The sequence below is a fragment of the Teleopsis dalmanni genome, chromosome 1 (genome assembly GCF_002237135.1).
Source record: "Teleopsis dalmanni isolate 2A chromosome 1, ASM223713v2, whole genome shotgun sequence".
NCBI classification, from domain to species: domain Eukaryota; kingdom Metazoa; phylum Arthropoda; class Insecta; order Diptera; family Diopsidae; genus Teleopsis; species Teleopsis dalmanni.
In genome coordinates this window covers 209,914,870-209,927,888 of record NC_051846.1, presented here as the reverse complement: position 1 = coordinate 209,927,888, position 13,019 = coordinate 209,914,870, and the positions used below count along the sequence as shown (strand labels likewise).

General features: G+C 31.5%; 1 protein-coding gene across 1 annotated transcript; it reads right to left on the bottom strand.

Annotated features, from left to right (window-relative positions):
- Window positions 1-8,278: 8,278 nt before the first annotated feature.
- LOC119671680 lies at window positions 8,279-11,701 on the bottom strand. Its single transcript, XM_038082426.1, has 4 exons — window positions 11,444-11,701; window positions 8,914-10,557; window positions 8,652-8,855; window positions 8,279-8,590 (listed from the first exon to the last, which is right to left on the bottom strand). The coding sequence occupies exons 2-4, from the start codon at window positions 10,517-10,519 to the stop codon at window positions 8,307-8,309; spliced, it is 2,094 nt and encodes a 697-aa protein (XP_037938354.1). The 5' UTR covers window positions 10,520-10,557; window positions 11,444-11,701; the 3' UTR covers window positions 8,279-8,306.
- Window positions 11,702-13,019: the final 1,318 nt, after the last annotated feature.

The window sequence follows — 13,019 nt, the reverse complement described above, 5'->3', positions numbered from 1 at the left end:
AGAAAGTAGCACCAACAAATGCATTTAATTTCAAAGAAACAGTAAATTTTATGCAAACTAATTAACTGTTTTCATTATTATCTTCATTATTATATTTAACAACAACCACACAGTCTGTATAGCCACAAAAGCGGTATGTTTACATAATTAAATAAATACAATTTACGTAAGTACTGACGAAAAACAAACTAAAATGCATATTAAAGAAATTTATTTCAATATTTGACTTTGCTTATATTTACTTTTGGAAAACCAATTTTCATACATGAAAAAATCCTGAAACTACAACCTGAGCCGTAACACTCAAATCTCAAATCATCTACCACAGAAGTGGCTCATACGCCCGGAAGCCACTCTCAATGCCACAAAATTTAATTTCAAATGAATTTTTCCACATTAAAAGCACATATCAGAAATGATGAAGTTTGTTAGATTCATTTACCTGCGCGCTTTTTAATATTTTAATGTAGTTCATTATAATTTTGTTATTTTTTCTTCATTTTCTGAATCTGAATTTAATATAATTTTGTAGCTCAGAGCCAAGCCGATGGCTCCATACGTCAATATTAGTAATACTTGTTTTGTTACTGCATTGTTGAATATACAAACGATAAGTTAATTAAATTGGATTTTCAATATTAATTCATATATAACGATATGTTGTACATATATAAGTGGTATAATTAAGTAATGCATTTCAAGGGCAATCAAAAGATATTTTTTTCCTTTTTAAATCATTTTTACTTCATTCCAATATATGCTGCTGTAGTAGTTTCACTGTTAAAATAGAATAGAACTCCCAATGGAGCAGAGAACTGCGACCATAGTTGATCTTTTGTGCTGTAACAGACCCTAACCGAACAGAAGACATTCCGCTTTCCGAATGACAGATAGAATGTCAGCCATTAGAAGGTCTAATGTCAGAATGGAGAATAGTTCTCGACCCAGTGACCTCCTCCTGGCATAGATCAAGACTGGGCAGTCACAAAGTATATGACTAGAAGTCTCATCTGCTTCTAAGCAGAGTCGACAATCTATATCTTCTGACAGATCCATTTTCTTAAGGTGATAACACACTCCATGGTATCCCGTTAAATATCCCACCAGCAATATGAACTTTGTTCTACTAAAGTAGGATACCTTACCATATGTATAGGGATGCACCAGCTCTTTAGCCTGACGGTTACCTGGAATGTCGTGTCACTAGCGACATTTATCAATCAGAGACTTAGTTCTAGATCAATTTAATCCACAATATGGCTCCAGTTCACAGAGTTGAATAGCAGATCCTGACCTCGCAAGACTGTTTGTAGACTCATTACCATTGATTCCTTGTGATCACGCACCCAGCAAAGTATGCCTTTGTTTTCGCTTGCCAGCTGCTGCAGCGTGTCATAGCAGTCTAGCAAAAGCTTTGAGGTTAAGTTTCTCTGCTATGAGATGTATCTGTTGTTAAAACTTCATAAAATAATTTGCTTAATTTTATTGTTTCTTGGGCTTCTGCAAGTTTTTGGCGAAATATAAATAATATGAAAATTTTCAAAATGAAAGTTAAAACTTTATCGCTAATCATAAATTAATAATGAGCTTTGTGATAGCATGAGAATAATTTTAACTTAAATGTAAGATGAAAAAAATTATAATTGACTACAGCTGCATTTTATTTCAAATTTAATTAAATCAGAAAACAAAAACCGCACACAAACACAAATGCAACTAAGTCCATACATAAAAATACGTATAGGCAAAAGGGAAAAAACAGTCCTACTCAGTCGCTGCAGTCCTGCAGCAGATTAAATTGCATTTTTACCGCAAAAGCATTGCTTAGCGGTTTGGTAACATGTGCAACTTACTCGCAACTGACTAGAAACTTACTTGCATTAGAATAGCTCTCAGCAAAGCTAGAACGGTACAAAAAGACTAGTCATGCCACTGCTACACCCCACAGCGAGTGATCAGCTTACTTATGCTAGCCAGCACAGTATCTCACCCAATCCGACATCCTTTCTCACAAATGTTGAAACTAAGTCGAAAAATGTCCTTGCATAAAATTACTTAAAATTAATGAAATTCTCAACATATCTTTACACTGCAACTAAGTCGGAACTCGGTACAAGCCTTACCATGTTGCATGCGGCACATAAATTTGTACATTCATATGCCGGCAAGGATGACACAGAAAAAGGAATATGAAGGAAGTAAAGAAAAAGTAGCACAATGAAATTGTTTTATAATTAAAAAAATTATGTCCGAATGAAAGTTGTAACTGAATTCCGTAACTGCCTACTTCTGAAGCAAATGTCTGCTCATTTCAGAATGTGGCTTGCAAAAGTTCTACATAAACCCAAAATAAGGATTTGTTTATTATTTTCCTTTAATTTACTTGTATCTTAGTTAACATAAAGAAAGCAACACTTAAGTATTAGGGCACAACTGTATATTAAATAATTTTAATACCAAAAGTGCTACAAAACCTTTCTAAAAGAAATCTTATAGACATGGGTCACTATTGTGTTATAAGAAAAGTAAGATACTACTTAAAATTAAAGGTTGTCTTTCAGAGTTTGAAGATTATTATTAAGTTTTGAGATTACCATCCGATAATTAAACCTCATCTATTTTTATAGCCGCGGACTATATATTTCTCTTTAACATTCGTCTCGAATAACTTTCGTGGTAGTTCTATATTCTTTTCCCCGATGCAACTGAATAAACAGAGTAACTATTAAACTTGTCGATAATAGACAATTTTTAGTAAAACATAATATATATGGTATTAAATAATAATAATACATAATATGGTACATAAGTATAAAATATTATGATAGTTAAAGAAATAAAAACAGAGTTATTGCATCTCAAGCGATAGATAATGACATTGTAAAATGCAAAACGTTCTTTCAGTGAAGAATATACTTTTTCAAAGGAATACCAAAATCAATTAGAAAGTCATTAGACAATTTTTCGTCATTAGTCAACTTACGGTCAAAGTTGGAAAAATTATAACAAGTCCTCTTAAAAGCCAACGTATTTTTACAGTTCGAAATTGCGCGGATATAAGAGATACTAATCATAGATCATAAAATGAGAACCAATATCACTACTATATCCGCCAAGCTATACGTCTGGGAACGAATAAGTCCATAACGACCTCTTACCAACTAAAACAAATCAAATAAAATCTAATTACCCTAAGTATATCGTATAATTTTTCTTTTACCTAAATCTAGATTAATAATAATAATCAAAAAAATTACGCTATGGTAAAAATTTTTGTGGAAACATCGCATCGCTAAATGAGGTGTCTAAAACAAACGCCTTTATTAGTGGAATATATACAGTATAGCATGAAAATTGATTGGGTCTTTATTTTCCGAACATAACAAACATTACTATTGGTAAGCAAAACACGAAGAAATGTCTCTGGACTAACTGCAGTAATTTTTTCTTTTGCCGTATTGGCAAACAGGTGGCCAGAATGCGCATAAATAACGGTATTAGAATGTAATAGACGCCACATGAAAGGAATGCTTTTTCATAACATCTATATAGAATCCACCATTTGGTAGTACAGATCAATCGTATTAGGGGAAACATCTCTTTATCAGTCTTAGACTGCGGCATATACAGATTATTAAGCTCTGTGGATGTTCAAGTCACATGAGCTGAGTCGAACTGGGTGAACGGTTAAAAAAACGAAGACATGGTATTGATGCAATTACTATAGCAACTCAAAGTACATCAACAAAAAAAGCTATTAACGTTTAGATGCAAATTAGTTTTAAATTGAAAAACATCGCTAAATGTAACCAACTACTGCAATATAATTACAGTATTTTTTTTACTTTTCAATGAACATTGAGAAACCTCCATAAAACAGCTGAAACAATATCCATTCCAATCATTTTCTTATACTCAAAATCTAATATTTATTTGGGTATATAAAAAATAAATTTATTCAGTTAAAGGTCATTCAAATATTTTCCTAATTTGCTAATCGAAGTGTGAATGTGAGCGGCATTAAATTAAGCAATTTTCCTTTTATATGTAAAATAACAAATTATGTTGAAAGCGGTATAAGCTTTTCTTTTCTCTGCTGTCTGGCTTCGTGTAACTCCGCCAATTCCCTTGCTATATTGCACCGCGCAACTAAACTGATTTAGTTTTAATTTTTCGGCATAAAACCCATATGAACGCAGCGGTCAACGGAGGCACTGCATTTGGCATACATTACACAAGGCACAAGCTCAATTACACAAACAGACAAGAACACAAAAATCTTCTACAAAATCTAGCAGTACCAAGCTGAAGACACACACTCACTTACACACTCCCTGTCCTCGCCTATGCTGTGCTTGTCATTTGTAGCACTTAAATTAGTTTCAGTTACAGACGTTGTGGCAGGCAGCTCTGCACACACATATGGAAAAGCCACAACTTCAGCTTGTGTGAGAGCATGCTGTTCTATGTAATATAGTGTAGTATTAGTGTTGGACATACATTAGACATTAGAATTATATTACACACATATTTGGTAGTCCTGACATGTTTGCTCGGCCCGAAAGTGCTACCAATTGGGATTATGGCAACATGCACAAACAAAAGAAAGGGGAAAACCAAGCGAACGCCAAATACCAGGCACGTCGACCAAGATGCGAGCAACTAACACAAATAATATATTAAAAAATTTCTGAAATGATTCTGTGGAGGGAGGAGGATGAACTATCCAAAAGAATTACAAATTTCAGTCATTGTGCAGATTTTCGTTTCTTTACACATTTCGTATTTGCAACCGGGTTAGGTTAAGCGGGCAAACATTTTGAATAATTAAAAGACAATCTTCTAATGTTGGCATGTCGGACCTAAATTCTACTTTAGATTAGCTCTAGAAATTAATATAAGCATCCCTAGCACGTGCACCGACAAAATGCAAATGAGCACTTTTTAATTTCAACCTTTGCTTGAAATTAATTTTTAAATATTTTATTATTTCAATTTGAATTAAAAAAATTGCAAATTAATTACTTTTACTGTGAAATTAAAGTGAGAAACTTTTAAAGAATTTAAACAATTTAAGTATTTCTAGTTAAAACTCTTGCAGTTAATTTAAGTTGCAACTGAGAAACCTGATTCTTAACTCAAATGATATGGTTGGTAATATTTAGGCTTCTAAAGTCAGATCAGATCTTCTCAAATACTTTCGATTTGGTATTTCAGGGTATTTCTTATTCTCGTTGGTAGTTCTTATTTACTCGCACTAGTAGTTTGGCACTTATGAACAGAGTTAAAGGGGTATCCTCCATCTCAGAGTGGCAGTTATTACATTCCTAATGCTCAAATATCTAGACAAGTATTACTTCATAATTATATAGCTAAAACGTACAAAAGCACAACTCTAAACTAAAAGATACTTTCTCAACTTATAAAGCACAACAAAAAAGCCACGCTGTTTTCTAATTGCTCTAGTTTAGAGTTCTGTGCAGCTTTTGAATCTTAGGGTTATGCTGAGACTTAGTTCGTTGGTGCTGGATCGTTGGCTCTGGAAACTCGAACACACTAACAAATTTCGGTACTCTAGTTAAAAGTAGATTATATTACGTAGCTATCAAGTCACCAGAATCAGATATAAAATTAAAAATTATAAAAATTTGTTGAATATATATGTAATCAAATAATATAGATACTTTTTTGTTCATTAAGTAGAATCGCATATTCTTTAATTTAAGTTTTAATAGATCTAACCTACTCATGACTTTGTGTGTGTTGTGGATTTCAACAATGTTTTATATCATCTTAGTATAAGGTTTTTGCTAAAAACACCTTTTATTTCCATAACAAATAATTTGATAAAATAATATTCAATGAAAGGATATTATGAAATAGTGACAAGCACAAATCATTTTTTTCTTACATGATTAAAACATCGACCTGGAAATAAGCAACATTTAAGCCGCCGTGAACATAAATCATTTTTTATTTTACTTTTAGGTCAACTCAAATATTGCAAAGTGTTTGCTTGTAAAGACCACAGGACTTGATTATTCCTTTTAGCTTTGCCGTTATTGTTATGAGATACATTTGGTTGTCGCCAATTTTTTGTATGCTACAAAATAAAAGTCTGTTTTTTAAATATACGACCAGTGAGGTTCCACACACTCCTTAGCTGCACTAAAAGAAGCATTTATCACTAAAATCGCGTGATTTATTTCCAAAGAGTTTTCGAATATATATTCCATTGTCAACGAAGTGCATTGCTATACAAAACTGCACTAGGACACGATTAAAACAATATTTTTTAGGAATATTTTTTTTATAAATTAAGAAAAGAAACACAAAATTAAATCTAATTAAGTGGCTTATATAAATGTAAGAGCAAACAGCATTTAATATTTGTAAAATACTTTATTTAAATTAATAAAACCCTTTCTTTACTTAAAAGAAATTCCATTCAATACGAGTATATCTTCAGAAATGCATGTCAAAATTATTTAATTACAAAGACCTATTTAATTGCTTAACAACTCCACTGCAAAATTGACCGGTAAGTAAAAATAGGTGAAACATATATGAAAATTATTGAAGAGCATAAAATCAAATTATACGATTGAAAGCACTCAATTTTTAAAAACAACCATTCAAGCAATACTAATTGAATTAAGACTTCCTCACTGGTGGCGTCTTGTACACTTGTAGATAAACGACTTGCAATAAGGGCAGTAGCAACTCTTCAATAAATATCCTTTAAAATTCATATTCGAATTGAAATTCATTGACCTTATTATGATAATTATTATGTTCTTTTAATTTGCATAATTTAAATTCAAGACCTTTTGTACACGTCCCCTTTAGCGGAGCAGACTGAATACAGCTTGTTGTAGTCTGACTTATTATTTCCTTTTAAATATTTTTCATCTCCTTATGCCACGATGATAGTAAACTTAAGAAGCACTGGAAAATTTTGTAAAATTCCCCCAACTTTCTGAGCAATAATTGACTTTCATCTTTGCATAATTTTGGCGCATTTCTCAGTTCTACTTACAAGAAGTAGCACGTTGAAATGGCAAACTTTTAACCCAACTCCCCGAACTAATAAAGGAAACTGAAAATATATTTTTAATCGGATTAAATGAGTTTCTATTTTTTTAAGGAAATTCGCACTCATTTCGCAATATTTTATATTTAATATCGTGCAATTGCCAGCGAATTCCCGCAATGATTTCAAACTACTCGTAAGTATTTGTTTAAATTAATCCATAATACATCGTAGTGCAGTGGAAATAAATGGTATTTACAATTTGCTTAATAAATCTATGTAGCTTTGATCAAAGCAAAAAGATTTGTATCAAACACTTTGAGAAGTCAGCAGTGTAACGTTTTCTTACGAGTCTTATATGTGAAAATAATTTTTACAACTTAATATAACTAACCCAATGGTTATGTAGTTTCCATGCAATATAGAGCCAAAGAATTTTCAGGAATATCCACTAACTTACCCAATTTACCATGGTGTGAAAAATAATCACCTACAGCAGTAGCGCGGTCTGGATGCAGGTCACATCGATGGAAGATTTGAATGACTAATTAGGACACTACCTCGAAGTAATACTAGCATAGACCCGGGGTAGGACAAGCTCTCTAGGAATGAGGGGGAGCGGTTAAATCCGCTCGAGTTCGGCACTCATTTTCCGTAGCGCCGGACTGTGGTCAATGCGTAGGCATTCGACTCCTCCTCAATGTAATGAAATTCAATCAAATTGCGGGGTAGCACAATATGCAACTAAATTTAATCTGTAAGAGAATTCTGGAACTTCTTCACATTGGTTTGGCGATGTTATAAATCATAAAAGCATATACCTTTTATCTCCAGCACAACGACAAATTGTTATATGATATCTATCACATCTCGACATTACCTGCTCTAACGTCTCGACTTATATTATTGATTTTCACCAATAAATTCAATAAACATGTAAATACTATATAATAACTAATATAAAACACAATGGTAAAGGTAAATTAGCAGAGAATAAGCTTTAAAATTTCTAGTGTGTACAATGGATGAATATATTAGGTGCACAATGTGTTAGTATTTCATGATTCACAAATCAGATCCCATACTTTGTGTACGTATTTACCGAACTACCCCATACATCGTCTTTCTTTTATTATAATCCTTCAAAAGCAAAATTTATGTACTTGCTTATTTTAAGTAATGATTCATAATTAAAACTAAAATAAAATATATAATATATATATATAAAGAGAATATTTTTATTGGTAACAATTCTATTTTAAATAATATATTTTTATGTGTCCTTCCTGGTTGGATCAATATGTAATGAATCATTTGAAGATAAAATAGCTTTGCTTTGTTTTTGCTCCTTAATGGCAAGATCCTTATTTATACCACGATTTTCTTTGTTTTCCACAGCAAAAAGATTGGGGACTATTGGGCTTGCATTTAACGTATCTGAAAATTTGTCTTTATCGATTGCAGTTTTTTTAGAACCAACCATGTCAACTGTTTGGGAATGTTTAGTTTGCACTTGCTTGACACTTGTTGCTGGATTGTCGAAAATTGTTAAATTATCTGTAATTATTAACAAATTAAACTTCAGTAAACATTATACATATCGTAAATTAATGCATACTATCTTTGACTTGTGAAGAACTTAAAGGTATAGTAATCCCACTCTTTTGCTTTGCTAACTCTTCAAAGAATACTGCGTTCTTAGTAATGCTTGTATTGTCTGCAACACTACCAATCTTAGGAATGGTGGTTTGGCCAATAGATTTGACATCGAACAACTCAGGATTTGTTTCAGCTCCTGGCACACATATGAATGGTGCTTCATCTATAAAATATGCACAAAATATGTATTCTTTGAAGTAATACAATAAATAAATTATTACCATCAATTATTTCAGTATCCTGGCGTAAGCCTGCTATAACTTTCATCTTAAACTCTTTTGATGTTGGTCTATCACCTAAATCATCGAAATAGCTCCAATTAGGTGGTTTAGATTCCTCGTAGCTCAAGTCATTAATTACACTACTTCCCTCATCATACATGCACAGGCGAGCCTTCTTAAAATCAGATTCAATTTTAGGATAACAATATTCGTAGTAACCAAATCTTATATTTTTTGAATGTTCCAGAGTTGTGTCTTGCACTACTTGCACATAAAAGTCACATCTTTTGCAGTTCTCAATCTTAAGACGTTTACATGCAAGAAACAATGTACATTTGTAACAATCTTTAACAAAAGCAGACTTTACGGTTGGGCCGCACAGAAACACAGTGTTCGTACAATCTCTAATATAAAGCGTTTGAGATATACCTTGTATTTCCACTAAACAATCTATAAGATTAGCTAATTCAATCATGGTCTTTTGAAGGTCATCCTCACGTAAAATAATATGCGTTTTTTCACGATGTACTTGAGTCCAATTTTTACGCTCAAAGTCTTTCTCGTTAGAAGTTAGATATACCTTTAGCTTATCAGTTAGCTTAATGTTACTTTTTGTGAGGACTCTTTTGCGTAACAGCAGATTTAAACTAAAATATTCATCCAACATTACTTTAAAGTTTTTAAATTTACTTTCAGAAATTATATCACGGGCTTTGAGTAGATAATTGTAAAATGATTTCGCACTGAAATCAAAGAAGCGGCATGAATTTATAAACTTGTCTTCATCAAAACGATCGCGTCCAGAAACTATTTCCTTCATTTCGTTAAAATCATCCATTACTATTGATAATCGATTATATAAACAACGTACATACAACATTTCAGCAGTGGTTTCTGTTATATCGATATCACTGGTTGAAGATGAACTGGAATCGTTGGAGACGATATTTTTGACTGTTGAAACTTCAACTTTTGAGTTTTTAACTTTGACGCCAAAATTAGTTTTCGGGATTGCGCCGTGTTCTACACCTGATCTTATACCTGGTTTAGCAGTAGCGGCTGGGGTGGTCAATTCAATTTCTTCTATCAGTAACGGCTTTACTTTCAAAACCTCATCGCTATTGACTACTTTTTGAGCTTCTGGATAAGTTGAGCCTTTCGCGTCAACATTGACCAACTGCTGCTCAGACTGATCTTCTAACTTCATGTTGTTAATTTCTAAGACAACTTTCTTTTCTACACGAGGATTAACAGCTACAGAAACCTTGACTTTTGAGTCATTAACTTTGACGCCAAGATTGGTTTTTGGAATTATGCCATGTTCTGCACCTGGTTTCATATCAGTGACTGGGGTGGTCAATTCAATTTCAGCACCTACTAACGGCTTTACTTCTGAAACCTTGTCACTATTGACTACTACTTGAGATATTCCTGGATCGTCTACGCCTTTAACATCAACAACATTGACCAACTGCTGCTCAGGCTGTTTCTTCAACTCCACATTATTAATTTCTGAGCTAATTTTCTTCTTGGAATGAAGATTAATAGCTACATTATCTAATGATTTAAAAAAATCATCCACAATTTCCTTCTCAAAATTGGACATAATGCAACAATTTTATTATTACTGTTGTCAGGAAAAGTCTACATAAAATCAATACAAATGCAATTACAAAAAGTTACCTTATTGTTAGGGCCATGTTCTGTAGTGTCTCGGGCACGGCATGAGTAAAATTGTTTATGATTTCAATGCTAATTATAAAATTGAGAGAGAGAGACAAGAGAAAGAGAGAGAGAGACAATATGTTGTTTAATAGAAAAAATGGCAGTTAGCAACAAAGCTTTAAGGAAAAGCGTATAATTTTGTAAGTACTGTTAACAGTTATACAGTCTCTATAAGTTTTTTCTTGTTAGATATATTTGTTGGTACATTGAAAGTGAGCATATCTACATTTCCTTTCAAGTTTAGGTACAACCAAAAAGTACCAAAATATTGTAAAAATATGAAATTGGCAATACTGATGTGATGTCTGCATAATATGCATTTTCGGCATAGCCCGAGAGAGCCATTTTTGCCGTGCCCGAGACACTATACATAACATGACCCTTAGCAAATTTTGATTAAGTTGTATATAATAATGTCAATTGAAAATAATAAAATATTCAATTTGCATGACATGCCAACGAAATTGTTATATTATAGCTGTCCATTTTAAAAAAAAAATATTAATTTGCAATAATTTCAAAGAAATATTTAATTAGTTATTTATTTTATATAGCGCACAAGATTACAATTGCCAAACTTTGTTGCAATATATAAAATAAAAATCCGATTGGTTTTTAAATTCCTTTCCGCAAATGTCTGCACTGACAAATTCCGTGAAATTACACATAATATCAATTGCAGTACAAAAATAAGTAAAAATTAATTAGAAACTATCTACCACAATATTAACCACTATTTACTTCCGAAATCTATCACTAGTTTTAGTATATTTTTTTAATAATCTGACATTTTCACTGCACTTACCAGAAATCCTGTATAATCCAACTAGCCGCTAAGCAGGTAATGCAATTGTTGCAGAAATACAGCGAGTTATGCACTTGGATTGACGCTCACATCCACTACAGCGAAATGTTGATATCTACTGAACATACCTTCCGAACTAAATCGCGTGATTACCAAAACTTTTACTTTCGTCCGCACACTAATTTCGCATTAATAAATTTTTAAATAAAAGCTGCAAATTTTGATTTTCTTAGCTTAACACAGCATTAGAGAGTTGTAAATGTTTGGAAATATTTAAAAACTTTACTACGAAGATTTAACATTTTATTGTTATCTATCTGTGCCTACTGATATGAGATAGTATTTTATAGAATAATACAGTACATTTACATTATCGGAATGGACTTAATAAAGACTACGGAGAATTAAAATAAATTTTTAATAACAATATATATAAATAACAAGAGCGCAGAAGTCAATTAAATTATAATTATCTTTATAAATCGATTTAATTTATTAAATTAAAAACAGAAGTGAATAAAAGGCCAAAACTTTATTATTTATTATTAATATGATGTAATTTAAATCTAAATGTCAAGAAAAAAAAACGATGTTTAAATTAAACACCAAATTGCGTTTCCTTTTTCGTTTTGCCTCGGTGTTCGGTAAACTCCTGTAATTTAAGTGTAAACACATAAAGTTCTTTTAAGCAAAAAATACACACTTGCGTCAGAAAAAGTTATACTATATTCACACACGCCATAATTTCGCAAAAATATTAATTTCATCTTCGTTTCAGCGAAATTAAGTTGTTTTTTTCCATAAAAAATTCAGTTTTAAGGTTAGAACGAAATTAAGGAAAAAGGTCTTAATTTCGTTGAGAGACATTTCAAATGCAACTATGTGTAAAATAAATTTTAAGCAAAAGATAAAGTTGAGATAACGAAAAAATGACATTTTTTTTAAATAAATATCAATGACAGTTGCATAATTTATAATTTAAATATATAGAGAAATATATGCAACTATTATTAATTTAAAATAGAGTGAATAATAATAATTCACTTACCTGAAATCCACTAAAGCCAATAAAACTGTTAAATGCCATCCTTTATAGTTATAATAATCAATTTCTAAAATTTCTAATATACAAATGGTGTTTGGAGCATATAATTTTTAACATTTGATTTGTAAACAAAAAACATATGATTTCTTTAATTTCGGGCAGTGTGAACACTTTTGAAATTAACTTCATTTCATTTTGACGAAATTAAGGAATTTTGGCTGTCTGAACTTAAAATGAAGCGCAGACTTTATTTTTTTTTATTTAACAACATAGCTTTATTAAATTGCTTTTATTTAAAGCCTAACAATAAGTTTTAGTATCTAAAAATAATAATATTACACATTATTTTACACGTACTATAATTAATTTTAAACTTATGTAGCGCAATGAAATGAATGAGCTGAGACTGTAGACGTATTTATTTTATACTCATTTTGATATTATATATATCAAGGTTAAACTTTTAATTTTTGAGTTTTTAAAATACTAAGTAATATGCAAATGGAGTTCTAAATATGATTAAAAATATGA

Bases quoted from the DNA above. Each gene is read 5' to 3' on its own strand.
- LOC119671680 (XM_038082426.1), bottom strand. From the start codon at position 10,519: ATGTCCAATTTTGAGAAGGAAATTGTGGATGATTTTTTTAAATCATTA. The intron at 8,856-8,913 runs GTAATAATTTAT...CATATTTTATAG, and splicing joins GGATACTGAAATAATTGATG to ATGAAGCACCATTCATATGT. The intron at 8,591-8,651 runs GTATGCATTAAT...TAATAATTACAG, and splicing joins TTCTTCACAAGTCAAAGATA to ATAATTTAACAATTTTCGAC.